Source organism: Bidens hawaiensis, unplaced genomic scaffold, assembly GCF_021521415.1.
Source record: "Bidens hawaiensis isolate Kalapana, Puna unplaced genomic scaffold, B.hawaiensis_p1.1 tig00021378_1, whole genome shotgun sequence".
Lineage (NCBI taxonomy): Eukaryota > Viridiplantae > Streptophyta > Magnoliopsida > Asterales > Asteraceae > Bidens > Bidens hawaiensis.
In genome coordinates, this window is record NW_027493320.1 from 251,030 (window position 1) to 268,332 (window position 17,303).

Genomic DNA, 17,303 nt, shown 5'->3' on the forward strand with positions numbered 1-17,303 from the left:
CATGATACCACTAGGACAACGACTATTTGGTGTGCGTGGTTATATATATACAACAACTATGCTAGTAAAATCTCACAAATATCAAAAGCTAATGTTAACGAAGTGTGTGAATGTTTGTTATTGACTGCACCCTATACAATAATCGTGTTTTCAGTTAAACCATTACGCGTTTTGAGTGAAAAAACTATTATGTAAACCTGATATCACAACCTGTCGTCATGGGCACTCATATATAAAATTATCCACAATGACATATTTTAAACAAGTGGAAGGTTTTGAGATCTTTGTAAAGTTAAACATTAAAAAGTGACCATTTTGAAACTAGCAAAGCCTGATATGCATAATTTTCACAATCATCAAGGCTACTATAACAATCAACAAATGTTATGTTTCATAATTATCGGGTCGTACACAGTAACTTATCGACACCGAAGAACTATAACTTTGTTTTCAGTAGGATTGAGTTTACCATTAAAAGAAAATAGCTAATCAGCTTGTTGCATGTTTACCGACTTCTCTATATAATTGGATCATTTGATTTGATTGAGTATTAAAAAGATATAATAATAGTAATTTTGTCAAGACCTGAGGGACCTATCCTGCGTGTACATAAGAAATTGACCCAAACAAATAACCGGAAGCATCAAAATAACCCGACGGAGCAGCCATGGACGGCGGCGAACGAACACGGACGGAGAATACGAACACCGAAACTGAACCAAACACTAATACCAAACTACTCGAGTTCGTCGGAAACGTCATCGTTTCAATCAACGAATCCAAACACGTCGATCAAGTCATTCACGCACTCTACTCTTTCGCCATCCGTATTTTCCCACTCGATTCCGTCGCAATTGCAGGTATATTAACTCGTTGTTATTATTATTATTATTATTATTATTATTATATACACTTTATGTTAACTAGGTTAATAATTTGCAGGTAGCATTGACAAACAGTACAGAGATGAGGTGTGTAATATTATGCTCCTTGCTTGTGTTTTAGTTATTAGTTGTTACTGAATGCTTTGGTTTTCGAGCTCGTAATTGAAGTGAATTTATATGTTGTTTTACATGTAAATAAACATTTTATATGCTACAAACACACACCACACCTAGACGTGTACAACAGCTAATGCTGTCAATTATGGGGCACCTGTTTAAGACACGATTAAACCTATTCATAAAAAAAGTACACCATGTGATTTTTTTTAATTTTTTAAATAATTGAAATTAGTAGGCTAGTGTCCATCATTTTTCCTTAACGATGTTATAGACATGAGATATAAAGTAGTTAAATAAGTCGTGTATTCATGTTTGATACTTGTGTTAAGCATGTTGTTTTTAACTTGTTTAATTCGATAAGACTTGTTTTGCCAGCTCTAACACTAGTTTGACTTGATCATACGGCCCATATGAAGTAATATCAAGTCTGCTCACTAGAGTCTGTTAGATCATATGGGCCGTATGATTGCGTGAAAAATGGTCATACGGGCTGTATGATTTTGTTAGTGTTACAAAAGCCATTTATTTGTCAGTTAAACGCATCATATGGGTTGCATGATTTGCCCTTAAAGTGACTCATATGACCTTTTTACGCCTACTATACTGCCCATGTGACTATTCATCCATGTCAAACGGCCTATATGTCACGTCAGTGGAGTTTGGATATTGTGTTCCTTTATACTACATTTTTTATTTCATTAAATAGATTGTTTTTGTAATTTGGGTAGGTTATTGGAGGAGAAGTTCCTTCAGTACATGAAAGAGATAACTGGTGGCACGTGTTCTATCAAAGTACTGCATTTCCAACACTGGCTAGAGTGTTGTTAGTTGGTAATCACTGTATTCCATATCTCCTATGCACATAGCACTAGTGATTTATAAAAAAATGCTTTCGTATATAGAAACCGTTCCTTATTGTATTGTATGTATCAAGGATATAGCTTTTTAGGATGCTGATTTTAGGTGTTTCAATACGCAGATGTTGTTTTGAATTGGCTACTGTATTTTGTGTATTAAGGATATAACTTTCTGGGATGCTAATTTTAGGTGTTTTAATATGCAGATGTTGCTTTGAATTGGCTAACTTGTTTCCCCATTTCCGCAAAGAAACATTTGTATGATGTATTCTTTTTAAAGGGCAGTGTATCCGAGGTTGTAGAAACTTTAGTTCCTTATCTACAATATCACTCAAATGGGAAACTTGAAACAAGCATATGCTCAAATACCGAGAGGTACTGTCAATGATCTTGTTTCGATAAATATATCGATAATATTTATAATGCCTTTTCTTTAGAATTTATATATTTAGATCTAACCCCAGTATTTATGACAGATTGCTTGCACTATGCTTGCTTGAAAATGATGGTGTGCTCCAATTGGCTAGAGATTTTTTTCACAAACCCGATAACATAAATTTTGAGCAGCACAAATATGTAATCTCTAAAGTGTCACAACTTGTTACATCTGTCCCTGATAAAGCAAGATTGGGGGCTTCAACCTTACTTTCATCACAGTATCCTTCATATTTGTTAACATCAAAGAAGATAACTGAAGTTTATTTTTATTACTTTATCATGTATTTTGTTTTATCTTGACAATAATTTATCAGCTTATACATCAAAAGGATAACAATTCAACTAATTCAAGCAGCAGAAGAGTGGAATAAAAACTGTTATGATAAATCAACTAACTTCAATACAAGTGATTTGGATGATTCTATTTTATTTATTGGGGATGCATTTGCTCGTATTTGTCGGCGAGGGTCCACAGGTATGTTATGGTATCACAACTCACAAGTATGAATACTTTAATCTTATTTGCGTTAATTCGATTAAGGATAACGTTTGATAACCAACACATGCAGATGTGCTTCTAAGTGAAATGGTTCCTCGAATTATTACTGAAGTTCAATGCCTTGTGCAGCCTGGGAATGAGTTGACCGTTTCTGAGGCTTTTAAGTCAAAGCCCGGTTTGCAGTTTTGGTCAAAGATAATGGAGGTGATTAAAGATTCATATGCTGTAGAAAGAATATCTGAGCAGCTTTTACATAAACTAGCAACTCAAAACATTGATGATGTTGAAGGTTACTGGATTCTTTGGTTGTTGTTTCACCATGTTTTTGAGCTCCAATCATCAATCAGGTCTATGTTTACAGAAAGATTTTTACTCTGGAAATTGTTTCCAGTATGTTGTCTGAGATGGATTCTTCAATTTTCGATTATTCAGTGTCCTCCTGATACTGATTTCAAAGTCAAAAGTGGAAGTCATTGCAATCTATCGGATACTATTAAACGTCTTCTTGCAGTATGGTCCAAACGAGATTTTGTCCAGTCAGCACCAATAGAGCAACAAGCTTGTATCCTTTTATTAATTTATTTTCTAACATTAACAAGTTGTTGAATAGGTTATAGTGATTTCTTAACTTGAGATTCAGATTTAACTGCAGCAGTTGGCCTTTTGTTAGAAAAGCTAAATAAAGAAGATTTAGATGCTACTAAAGATGCAATGCATTTGATTCTTCAAGGAGTTAGTTGTATACACTCGTTTCTTTAACTGATAAATAATAATAATAACTAACTTCTGTTTCCTGTTCATTTCATTCATTTGTTTGATGATGTCAGGTAGACTTGAAAGCCCTTCACATTTGGTTCGCAAGATGGCCAACAGTATTGCTTTAGTCTTCTCAAAAGTGATTGACCCGAGTAATCCTTTATATCTTGATGATGACTGCAAAGAGGAGAATATTAATTGGGAGTTCACTTCAGCGAATGCTGACATGGCAATATCAGATGGCAAGGAAACGGATGTAAACCAAGATAAGGGTCATAAAGATGCAAAGGCTAAGAATATGAATAAAGAGATAAAGCAGTTAACTTTGGTTGATCCTGATGAGGTTATTGATCCTGCAACATTGAATTATGAAGCTACTTCTGATGTAGAAAGCAACAATGATGAAGATGATGATGATGTGTCTGAAACATCAAGTGAATCTTCTTTGCAACCGTATGATTTGTCTGATGATGATACCGATTTGAAGAAGAATTTTTCACAGTTGGTTGATGTTGTTGGAGCATTAAGGAAGTCTGATGATGCTGATGGTGTAAGTTGTTGTTTTCTTATAAAGTTATCTTATAAGTTTGTAAACGAACTTAACAAACACCAATGGGGCATGATCATGTTCGCTTGTTTAACTACTGAACAACCGATCGAACACGAATGGTTAAACTAACAGTGCTATCTTGTTCGTGCTCCTTTGTTAAGGAAATGAACGTGTTTATGTTTGTATTTGTTCGTTAATAGGATAAACGAACGGTTCACGGATGTATATGAACATAAACGAACGAATATAACTGAACATAGATGAATGGATATGAACGAACATAAATGAGGTTTACACTAGTTAAAAGTAAACGTGAATATCAATCTATTGGGCCTGAAAATTTCACAACCAGCTAGACTAAATTGTAATGTGTGATACTATAATTTCACAAAATTAAACTATATTTTAATGGGCCTAAGCCAACATAAAAGAACGTAAATATGAACATAAACGATGTAAATGAACGAACATTCGCAAGCGTAATTGGACGAACGGAACATGTGTTTATGTTCTTTCGTTTAACTAAATAAACAAACATAAATGAACTTCCCGCCGAACGATTTACAAACAGTTCACTGAACATTCAGTATGTTTACAAGCCTACCTAGTAGCTTTAAGTGCTTGTTTAAACAGATTCTGCTTCTGATTATCTAATTTCTGATAAACATTTTCATACGTGCTTCAGTAAACCTGATATCTAAGGGGGAAATAAGATTACTTTTGTACCCTTGTTTAATCTAATCTGGAAGATGATTTTGCTCAAATCCCACTTAATCATTTGTTCAAACTTCAAAATTACATGACTTGTTTTTAATAGTCTTGTTGCAACTTCACTTAATATTATTTCATATGGCTCAAGCCGATTTATATATGATATTGTGACACACTCACACATAATCTTTTTGCAGGTTAAAAGAGCTTTAGATGTTGCTGAAAAGCTTATTAGAGCCGCACCAGATGAGCTTCCATTTATAGCAAGTGATCTAGTCAGAACCCTTGTCCAGGTTCGTTGCTCAGATTCAACTTTAGAAGGAGAAGAAGAATCTGCAGAAGAAAAAAGACAAAAAGCCTTAATTGCTCTAATTGTGAATTGTCCTTTAGGAACTTTAGATCCAATAAACAAACTACTATACTCACCTAATGTTGACACGAGTCAAAGGATCATGATTCTTGATGTCATGACTGATGCAGCACTTGAACTCGCTCACACAAAAACCGCTCGACAAAAGCACCCTACAAAACCCCATATATTGACCACCGCTGAAAGTCAACCATGGTTCCTGCCAAGTAGCATTGGGCCCGCGGGTTCAACTGTTTGGAAAGAAATATCAGGAACCGTGTCTCCGCTGAGTCTGACTTATACTTACGAACGAGACCTTCCGAGCAAACCGGGCCAGGTAAAACGAGGAAAGTCAAGGCGGTGGAGTGTTAAGTCAATGGATGTGTTGCAGGATAACCGGGTGGAATGGTCTCAGAATAAGTTTCCTCCGTTTGCAGCTGTGTTTATGCTTCCAGCCATGCAAGGGTTTGACAAAAAAAGTCACGGGGTTGACTTTCTTGGTAGGGATTTTATTGTTCTTGGAAAACTTATTCACATGCTTGGTATTTGTATGAAGTGTTCTGCCATGCATCCTGAAGCATCGGCTTTGGCACTCCCGTTACTGGATATGTTGAGTACCAGGTATTTTGAATGCCTATTCGCATCGGTTAAATTGTGTAATAAGAATTGGTTTTTTTCAATCCATTTACTTATGAATGGGCCCATTTGGGTTACGCATTATCTCTAACGGGTCAAATGTGTAACTTCAAAAAAGTTAGCTTAAGAGAATCCGGTCCAATTCGGTTTGAACGGAAGTTGTTAAAGTGATATTTAATGAATAAAGTCTCTTAAAGTCAGGTTAATCAAATAAATATTTAGATTAATGCTGAAGTAAACAAGTAATGTTCTATTTCTAATCATATTTGATGCACAAAAATGGCACAATATACTATTTGTAATCATATTCAGGAACTTGTAAGTTGATTTTTATATTGATGGCATTAATTGCAGGGAAATATGCCATCACGCAGAAGCATATGTTCGTACATCTGTGCTATTCGCAGCATCATGCATATTGTTGGCTCTTAATCCAACTTATGTAGCATCTGCATTGGCTGAAGGGGCCAGTGAACTATCGAGAGGGCTAGAATGGGTGCGCACATGGGCTCTTTCAGTAGCTGAATCAGACACCGATAAAGAATGCTACACAGTGAGTACAAACAACTAACCTAATCAACTGTTCATGTGAACATACATAGCTTACTGGTAGTTATTTTGTTAGATGGCAATGGCGTGTCTTCACCTCCATTCTGAAATGGCCCTCCAAACATCAAGAGCATTGGAGTCGTCTGATAGTGTAATTCAAGCAAGAGGCATAAGTCTTCCATCAAATCTATCGATGGGGAAAAATCAGAATCTCATTCTAATATCTGAAAATACTGCATTACTTACCTGGTATGTTTGTTTTTAATTCTTCATTCATTTTTTCTTAACATGCTCTTATAACGTTTTGCATTCTTAATTTGTTTTTAGTGTGTGAAAACTGGTGCTATAATTATTGTACATAGAAGTTGGATGATTGTCATACAAGCCATGGATGAAAGATCAAGGCCGGTTTTGTTCTCTTTTTTGTTTACTTTATAAAAAACCGTAAAATGTTAGATGGTTAAGTTAGAAGATGTGAAAGTTATTTAGGTCTAACGAACGTATCATGCACAGTTGGTGTATTATATCTGGGTATGTCTTTTATTTTTTCTTGTTCAAGTGTTTTGACTTTTTGGCTTAACGGTTAACTTGGTTTGGCTTTGAGGTGGGCATGTTGGGTAACGGATCAAAACAAGCCGTGCTATGAAATTTATATCATTTAGGGTATGCTTGTTTGAATAAACTTGATTTGGGGGTTTTACGCACGTGAAGTACAAAAAGCTTTTTGGTATGTTAAGTTCTATTTGATCAGATATCTTTGTAGCTAAATTTTATTATTTTGATGTGTTGGAGAGAATATAAACTAAATTTCAATTCAGAAGATTAAGTTCATTTTTGAAGTTAGATCCACTTGGTTATGAGCCGTGTTCGCAGTTTAGTGGGTATAACACGACACAAAGCCAAAGGTATAACACGAAGCTAGTGCAAACTAGAAGCCGAAATTTTAACATGAAGCTAAAGTATGTCAAGACATAAAGGACCGAACAAAGCAGCCAGTGAGTAATATGTCAAGAAGTAAGAATCAACATAGCAGTAATGAGTTTACATGGGCGGATACAAACATCAAACATGCTTATTAGTGTCGCAGTTTGTTGCTTGTTTGCTTACAAGTTAAGATTATGGATATTTTTCATTGAAAATTGAAATAGTAAATCAATACTCTAAAATTACAAAATATAACAAAACTATATATACGTTAAAATAATTATGTTAACTATAAAATTTGATATAATATACTCGATCAATTTATGTTATGATATACTCCCTCCGTCCCATTATAAGTGTCATACTTTGAATTTTCAAGTCTTTTTTTTGCAACGTTGACCGTAAATATTTTTGTTCGTGTCATATAATACTTGATGAAAATTATATCAATGTAAAATACGTTTAAAACCCAATCCATTCATATATTTTACATCAAGTATTAGATAACACCAACAAAAATATTGTCGGTCAAAGTTAAACAAGAAAGACTAGAAAAATCAAACTAAGACACTTAAATTGGGACGGAGGGAGTAAAATATACTTTTTAATAGGTCTGTAAACGAACTGAACGAACATGAACACTAAATCGAACAAATATATTGTGTTCATGTTCGTCTATTTAAAAAATGAACATGTTTGTGTTCGTTTGTTTAAAATCTAAACGAATAGTTCACGGACATAAATAGCACACCTAAATAAACACAAACAAACATAAACAGACACAAATGAACACACTTATATGAACACAAATGAGCAAATACAAAACCTTTAAGTAGATGACTCATATAAATTATATTTAATTTTTTTCCTATTAATACATAAATAAACAACAAATATATGGATATAGACAAACATAAATGAATGAATGAAACATGTGTTCATGTTCGCTTGTTTAATTAAAGAACCTATTTTTTTGTTCATGTCCGTTCGTTTATTAAATTCCTTTTGTTTATTAAATAAACGAACTTCTCGTCAAAAAGTTCACAAATAGTTCATCTAGTTCGTTTACAGACATACTTCTTAAAGAGTAAAGTGTCATTTTCGTTCTTATGGTTTGGCAAATAATGCGAATTTAGTCCAAAAAGTTTATTTTTTTGCATATGGATCCTCCACGTTTCCTAATTCTTGCCAATGACATCCAAATCACTAACCCCGTTAAATTTAGTCGTTAAGTCAGGGGTAAATATGTTTTTTCACTCATTCTTTATTATAATACTTATTTCAGTTAGCTGCGGTTTTCGTCCATGTGGTTTGTCCAAATATGCGGTTTTGGTCAAGTAGTTTCAAATTTCCAAATTTCATCTCTATTAATTGTGTGATTTTCGTCCTTGTGACCCAGTAGTTTGTACCATAAGGACGAAAATGACACTTTAGTCCCTAAAAAATAAAAAGATTAAATGGTTCAAAACAAAAACTGAAAACACAGTAATAATAAAACCAAAACCACCATTGCATATGCAGCAGAGAACACCTGCTTAAACCCTTCTCCTCCAATGGCAGCAGCTTCATCTCTCATAACCTCTCTCTCCTCACTTTCTCTCTCATCTTCATCTCCCCAACCACCACCACCAACCTCTATCTCACTAAAAACCCTAACAATCAATCAACCTCTAATAACAACAACAACTGCTCCTCCTCCTGACATCCACTCCGTACTGTTTCCTTCACTCGCCTTCTCGAACACGTTATTCTTCAAACGGCCGTACAACGTGCAGGTGATCGTAGCTCCCGACGAGTCCGAAGAGAGCCTGGTCGGTAGGTTCCGTCGCGAGGTCTTCAGAGCGAATGTGATTCAGGAGTGTAAGCGCAGGAGGTTCTTCGAGACCAATCAGGAGATGCGCAAACGCAAGATTCGAGACGCCGCTAGACGGAGATCCCGAAGGTAGTTATTATTAAATTAATGAGTCAACCGTGCGAATCAAGCAGTGTAATTATATATACATGGGAAGGTTAATATGCAAATGAAATTAACCCTCTAATCGTGAGAATTAGAGGTGGCAAATGGGTTGGGTTGGGTCGGCTCGAATGAGTCATGGGATGAAATGAGTCATGGGTCAAAAATGAGTTTAGGTCATAACGGGTCAATTAAAAAGTCTAAAAAAAACCCTAAAAAATATTAATTTTTTATTTTTATTTTTATTTTTATTTTTTTGAATTTTTTTGGAGGGGTTTTCTATTAATATCAAAAACCCTAAAAAATATTCAAAAAAATAATAATAATAATAATAAAAAAATCATAACTTAAAATATAAATAAAAAACAAAAAGTCTAAAAAAAACTAAAATGTTTCCGCCATTATTCTTGTTTCATAAAAAAAAAAACCCACCGAGAATCGAATTGAAACCGAAAAATTCGACGAAAATGAAACAAAAAGCCAAAACCGGACCACATCAATCGAAATAAAAAAAAACAATCAAAATGGAACTAAAAGAATTCAAACCGAACAAAAACGAAACTGAAAAACGGACAAAAACAAGTCCGGAATCGACCAAAAAGAAACCAAAACCCAACCGGTCACGGGTGAAAACTCGTGTTGGCTTGAAACCTGAACCGAACCCATTCCAATCTGAAACCCGTTCCAATCCGAAATCTGTCTTGAACGAAAACCCGTTCCGATCCGAAACCTGTCACATTTCCTTAGGACACTAACCCATATCGACCAATTTCTTTGAACTTGTCAACCCATTTTGACCTAAAAATAAAAGAATGGAATTTCAAATGACTCATATTGACCCAATTAGTTAAAACCTTTTACCCAAACCAACTCATTTAATTTTTAAAACAACTCAAATTGACCCATTTCAAAAGGGTTTGGGTTAAGATTGCCACCCTAAGTGAGAATCAAGTAGAGTAATTATATATACAAGATAAATTTATCTTGTATATATAATTACTCTACTTGATTCTCACGTTTAGCGCGTTAATTTCATTTTGACCCCATATATACAAGGTAGTGTGATCATGTAATTACATTGTAGACATTATGCTATAATTACACTATGTTGTAATTACACTACTTAATTCGCATAGTTAGCACACTTTTTTAGTTTGTAAGTTAACTTTCCAGTTTCCACTATGGTTATGTAATGAATTAGGTTAATCTCATTGTTTAGATTGTAGAATGTGGATATCTGAATTAGGCAGTGTTGTTGAATAAATTTTACAAGTTTGACCGATGTTGACCAAATAACGATTAATTGGCGGGGGTACCGACTAACGATTAGTTGTAGTCTAGATGTCATTTTTACAACCATGGAATTTGGTTTACAATAGGTCTAACTTTATACCAATGAGTAGTGTTTACATCGAAATAGAAGGCAGGCAAACAAGCAACAAGCTGTGCCGTTGGACTCGAATAAGTAGCTCCATAGCCTCAGGCGCAAGGAAACCGAAAGTACCAAATGCAAATGGAATAAATAAACACGTGTTGGTTGAATCATATGATTCTTACTCATACTTAAATCATAAGCGTTTTGATTACATAGAAGTGTTAAGATCTACAATCTTAGATATGACAGTTGCAGAAAACTAAGAATTAAAGGCACTGTATACATGGTTAGGGAGGGGGATGTGTGATTTGATTTCAAAGCGATTATCGGATTGGAGTTTATATTTCAGAACCAGAACAGATAATTAAGTAATCATCTGAGTAAAGTTAGGATAGTTGTATATTTACTTAGTTTACCTTTGTTAACTTCTTACCTGCTAGTCCTAAACTCCATTGTTGCTAGGACTCTGAAACCTGAAGACCCTGAAATCCTACTGAATCTTAAAACTTTTTCATCTCTGTGATCAACTTTCGATATCTCAATTCTGTTTTTGCCCGTTCAACTCCTCAAATACTCGTGATTGATTTTCTAAAATGAACTTAACAGTTTAGCCACAAGACTAGCCATGTGTGCTGTTTATGGCTATAGAACTAGACAAGAACCTCTTTGTTACAAGATTGTTAAACAGGACGTGAACCGTTGGGTCCTTCAGATTTTGGCTGTTAACATGATCTTTATTGGCTATTAATATTATGTCTAAAATTCCAATACGTGGTTTGCTTTTTCCATACAGGCGTCAACAACGACCAGTGGACAAAAAAGACGAAACCCCACGAAAGAAGGTGGTTGATGACAAACCTGACAATTGGGACCTCATTGATGTTGAAGTCCTGTACTGTCGATGAGGGCTAACCTGACAAACATTCTTTTTGCTGGTCACGAGGGTACAATCTTGCACCTTGACGCTATGTGCATTTTGACAACTAATGACTTGGATTTTGCCTTTAGAATGAATTTGCGCAAGTAATTCTAGTGCTGTTAGTTGTAACAATAACGGTATCGTGCTATATCTAGGTTTATATTTTTTGGGTATGTCTAAGTAACCAGTATTTGACAGTTGATCATGTATTTGCTCCTTTGTGGTAAATTTGTTTGGGAAATTTTTACCAAACAAGATTCTCAACTTTTTTAAAAATATTTAGTCATAAAAAATGCATAGTTTACTCAAAACCTAAAAAAGCTCCTTTGTGGTTAATTTGTTTGGGAAATTTTGGAGCTCATTTGATAAACGAATTTTGAGCTTCATATACCGAGTTTGACTACGCTCGCGAGCCTAAACGAGCCAATCATTTAGATAAATATGATAATTTGTATATTTGTATTTCATATGATACTATTAGGGGGTGTTTGGTACAGAGAATGGAATTGTAGAGAAATGGAATTGCAGAGAAAGGGAATTGGTCTGGAGAATGAGAATTGACTGTTCTGTTTGGTAGTACAGATTTCAGTAGAGAAATATAGCTGAGAATCATTTCTCTTGTTTGGTACATAGGAAATAAACAGAGAATTATATCAACTTTATCATTAGCACAAGTATTTTTTTCATAACAAATATTTATTAAAAAATAAAAAACATATAAAAAGATGCATAAATTCCAACCAAAATATGCATTGATCAAACCAATTCACATACAAAACATAGCTTTTAAGCAAAAAACATCAACCATAGTTAAAACCAATTCACATACAAAACTATTCTTTAGTCCCCCTCTAGTTTCTAGCATATCACAAAGTGTTGTAAATGCATGTATATTCATTCTTATGTTAACAACACTCGTAACATCACTTTCATAAACCATCCTCACCATGTTTTCACGCCTATTATGGTAACTCATTAAATATTTTGTACGTAAAGTCATTGACTCAATCGACCGACGCAAATGATAAGTACACAACATCCACCAAGAATCGTAACATAAATGACATAAAATGCACCTATGGCAACTATTCTTTGTCTGGAAGGTGATCTTGCCATCTACACATAAAAATATAAGAAAATTCAAGAAAAGCAAATAACTCCAAAATATAATCCAAATATTAGCAACAAAGTGATCATGAAAGCAAGAAAAATGATTACAGGCTACTTTATTCACTGACTTGCTGAATGTTGTTTAATTGCCAATGTTTACATCAATATATATGTTATTTTGGATGAAATTGAACATCCAAGTTTCCATGTGAGTTACAAGTCAATGTTATACAAGATCCCTAAGATTTCCATGTGAGTTACAAGTCAATTTATAGATAAAAATGGTGTAAAAAGTGATGATTTGTTGATATGTAGAAATCTGAGTTTTTTGGTCAGATTTGAGTTTGTAAATATAGATTTATTTATCAACAAAACAATTGAAATAAATTATGAAAATATTTTCACAGAAACTTCAACATCTCTAGGTGTTTATATATTTTTCTCAAATTTTTAAAGTATGCATAAGGTTTTCAACTAAAATGCTAATTATCAAAGGTATCTAAAACTTACTGTTCAGAGTTTGTAAATATCAAAATTTCTCAAAAATTGACTACTCAGGATTTGCATACAAGGCCAATTGGGAAATATTCTAGACACTTAAAATGTTCATTAGAAAGAGGAATGAAGTCTAAAACTTCAAAAACAAGAGAGTTATGCTCTTTAGAAGTGGACCTAAAATCTGTCAGTCAAAAACAGATTTGACCTTCGGTTTTATTTTTCACGTTTGGGTAATCAAAACTTCTCTAAAAATTATGAAACCAGTGGGGTTTGAAACTAGACTCTTTGAACTTAATGTTAGACTCAAGAAACGATCAATTTGCATCTGTTATGATCAAAATATTGTTTGAACAAAACAGCATTACAGATTTCATCAGCAACAGCATTTAAGCAACTCATGTAAACATTCAATTTATCGGTTCCAACATTCAACCTAGCATCTAAATATCATTCTAACATAAAATTCATGATTCAAACTCATCAATTTCATACCATATAATGTTCAATTCCCAACCTAGACATCAAAGATTTCATCAAGAGTCGAATTAAACATAAACCATTGAAATCTAACATATCTAAATCGCTTACCAACAACATACAAACATCCCATGATAACAATCGACATCAGCAGCTGAGTTTGGATCGAGGTTTAGGTCTGGTCGAGCATAAGAAAGTCGAAAAAATGAAAGTTTCATACCTAGGATCGTTGGAATCGAAGCAAGGATCGCGAATACGAACTCGGTTCTTGGATTGGAGATGATTTGTGGGTGATTAGAGGCTGCAAGTCGATCGAACAGCAGGGAGAGGCGTGAGTTTGCTGCTGTAGATCGAACAGCAGGGAGAGACGTGAGAGAGTGAGGCTGAGAAATGAAACCCTAGAAATCCAATTCTCCGCTTTTTTTAGAGAAACAAAATCAGAGAAATGGAAATGGTTTATTTCCATTTCTCACCTCTTTCTTTCATAAACAAACAAGAGAATTCTTTCCAATTCCATTTCTCACCCCTCAATTCCCTCTACCAAACACCCCCTTGGTTACATCATAAGTGCTACTGTATAGAATTTCAGCCTGGCTGGGCACCATTTCATCCTAGGTCAGGCATCCATTGAGCCTAATTGGTCAGACAACACCGTAGCCAAACCTGCACCAATCGAGCCTAATTGCTCGGTTGTAAAATTCCAGCTCATATTAGAATTCGAGCTCAACTCGAGCTTGGCATGCCATATATTTTTTGCCATTAACATTAAATTAAATACACTGTACCAATCATCAACATTAAATTAAGCACACTATGTACAAAACATCAAGAATACAAGAAAATACTTAATTTAACAAATAACAAACACCATGCCAATGCCATCAGTGAAAGTTATCTGATTCGTAGTGTACATTATTCATCCGCCAAAAACACTAACGAAAGACGAAACAGTTTTTAACTAGAGGTAACAAATTCTTGAAGCTCAGCATTGTTCTCAAACTTGTGCATATTATCTTCATTCATCACAACCCATGCTTCAATCCCATCATCTTTTAAAGAATCTACAAAAATGACAGCGTTTTCATCAGCAAAATCAGCACAACTAACCCAAACCGGCTTTCCCCATCCGAAATCACCTTTGTTAAACGCAAATCTGCACCAACTCGCAAACCTGAACACCCCTACACCCTCCTGAATCATAAACTTTCTTATTTCTCTAAAATTACCTCTAGCAATCTCGAAACCTTTCTTGCTCATTAGACTCTTCACATACGCAATATCAATCTTGTTAAACGAGTCCCTCAACTTCACCACACGAGTAGCCATGCTCGCGGTTCGTTCGGCTTCTGCACTCGACATTTGAAAAAGATTGCCGAGTTGGTGATCTTGTAACATAGGTTCCATTTTCCTCCTCAAGTTAATCGAATTAAAAGCCACCGAGACTTCACAGTCACCTAAAGCCGTGGTCCCACACTTCCAAATGAAAGCGGTCAACACCTCGACCCTGGTCGGGTTCATGTTATAGTCTTTCACCGCTTCGTGTTTCAGTTTGTTTATGGCTAAGGAACTGAACACGAACCTCTTTGTCACAAGATTCTTAAACCGGACAACTGTTAGATCCTTCGGGTTTCGATTGAACTCACATGACTCCACTGGAGGGAACAAAACCGCCGAGTCAAGAACCGGGCTAGGCAAAGGGGTCACCGACCCTTTAGCCAATGCGAACCAGTGGCTCACAAATGATGAAATACTACAAGCATCACCTATCCTATGTGACATGGACACACCGACCGCAATGCCACCACATTCAAACAAGTTAACTTGAATAACCAACTGATCATCCACATATGACGAATCCACCTTCACAAGTTTATTCAAATCTTCGATAACCGGACTTTTGATTACGTCTAAAAGGCTGGATTCGACTCGGGCTATCAAGAACTCAACCCCTTGATCGGTGCAGTCAACCGTGTTTTTATTCTTGGCTAATCTTCCTGCCAAAGGGTAGTAATGAGTCAATGTTTTAGATAGTGAGGCTTTGAGTTTGGTGGTTATTTCGTGTTGCGTTGTGGTGGTTGATACATCATGTGAGTAGTAAAGTATGACTGGGATGTAATATGGTGGAATTTGTTGATCTATGAAGGAGAATTTGTAGGTTTTGAGGTTACAAGGAGTTGGAGAAGATGGTGCAATAAGCTCCTTAGAAAGTATTGTAACCTTCATGTTTAGGCTTAAAAGAGTAAGGTTTTTTTTTCCTTGCATATGTGTGTGAAACCTTAAAATGACAAATATATGGTTCCAACTGTAAAAAGCTATGTTTTTATGGGAAGAAAACATATCTATAAGACAAGTGATTCTGAGTTTGGTACTTACAAGGCAACATGTGGTTCTTTTTATGGGTAGCACATTACTAAACCTTTATGTAGAATCTCTCTATATATTTAATGACACAGTGTGCAAGGCATGAAAGCTGACAGTATAATTATTAACTTTAAGGAGATATATGTAATAAGTCCTCTTACTAAGGAGATATATGTAAAAATCCCGTATAATTATATGTTGACTAGAAGCATCTTTTTGCATTATTAGACGAAGTTACACCGATTGTTTCTTTTGTTTTACCGGTGTTGCATATTTGGTTTCTAACTAGTGTTAGAAATTACATAGATGGTATTCCATGTTCAGTAGAATGTAAGACACGGGAATGAGCAAGAAATGCAATATATATAAAGTATAAACTAGACTAAATTACAGTTTTTGTCTTTTATACGTTGGCAAATTATAGATTGGTTGATTGGGTCCTTTGAAAGAATCACTTTCACTCGCTATCATTTATATTAAAAAGTATACACCGTACTCAACCACCACCGCCTGCAACCATTGCCTGAGACACCACCCTCTCCAAAGCTGCAACCAAAGTCATGTTTCCGAGGACCCCATTGTCCGGTTTAAGAATCTTGTGACAAAGAGGTTCGTGTTCAGTTCGTTAGCTAGGTTTAAGAATCTTGTGACAAAGAGGTTCGTGTTCAGTTCGTTAGCTATAAACAAACTTAGACACCACCGACAGGTCATTTTTACCACCATATACCACCCCGTCCCTGTCTTTTGTTAAAACGATATAAGCAGTCAAAAGATGTCGTTGACCACCACCTAGAGCCACAGTACTTACTAGACGTAGATGGAGAGAAAAGGGAATGCAATAATTGACGAGACGTTTTTTACTTTATCATGAATCTGCTTTAAATGCATTTAGAGAAATGATCGTGAAGGTATTCATAGAAAACTAGTACAACCCACCCCCCTATAAAAATAAAATAAAATTAAGACATATATAAAATTAATAATTTGTCTTATGCTATTCAAAGATTCTTGAACATATTCAATTGTTCGTGACTTCTTGATGTCCTTGATCAAGTATCACCCATATTAAAACAACCCTTCTTTTTCATTTTATTTTAAATTAAGGCTAGTGAAGTAATCTTTTATTTTAGGATTCATTTAATGTCGTTATTAGTTAGTTAATTATCGCCATTTTATAAGAGCCTAGACAACAAATCATATATCAAAGAAACACATGAAAACCACATTAACCTAACCACAAGACACGAAGACATATTCTACACAATCAACTACTTAAATTCTAAACCCTATAAGGGTGTGTTTGGTTGAAAGAAATGGAATGAAGGGGGAATGTAAT

At 35.0% G+C, this 17,303-nt stretch overlaps 3 protein-coding genes across 3 annotated transcripts; 2 read left to right on the forward strand and 1 right to left on the reverse strand.

The window, feature by feature from the left end:
* The first annotated feature begins 629 nt into the window (after positions 1-629).
* LOC143563397 (uncharacterized) lies at positions 630-6,683 on the forward strand. Its single transcript, XM_077050942.1, has 13 exons — positions 630-860; positions 943-971; positions 1,733-1,835; positions 2,068-2,236; positions 2,338-2,517; positions 2,614-2,774; positions 2,869-3,360; positions 3,439-3,537; positions 3,626-4,104; positions 5,013-5,785; positions 6,155-6,353; positions 6,426-6,598; positions 6,677-6,683. The coding sequence occupies exons 1-13, from the start codon at positions 668-670 to the stop codon at positions 6,681-6,683; spliced, it is 3,057 nt and encodes a 1,018-aa protein (XP_076907057.1). The 5' UTR covers positions 630-667.
* Positions 6,684-8,826: 2,143 nt separating this feature from the next.
* On the forward strand, positions 8,827-11,726 carry LOC143563398 (uncharacterized). Its single transcript, XM_077050943.1, has 2 exons — positions 8,827-9,215; positions 11,396-11,726. The coding sequence occupies exons 1-2, from the start codon at positions 8,827-8,829 to the stop codon at positions 11,505-11,507; spliced, it is 501 nt and encodes a 166-aa protein (XP_076907058.1). The 3' UTR covers positions 11,508-11,726.
* Positions 11,727-14,238: 2,512 nt separating this feature from the next.
* LOC143563390 (stemmadenine O-acetyltransferase-like) lies at positions 14,239-15,837 on the reverse strand. The gene has a single exon (XM_077050938.1). It carries the CDS (start codon positions 15,827-15,829, stop codon positions 14,561-14,563), a length of 1,269 nt encoding a protein of 422 aa, XP_076907053.1. The 5' UTR covers positions 15,830-15,837; the 3' UTR covers positions 14,239-14,560.
* Between the last annotated feature and the right edge of the window lie 1,466 nt (positions 15,838-17,303).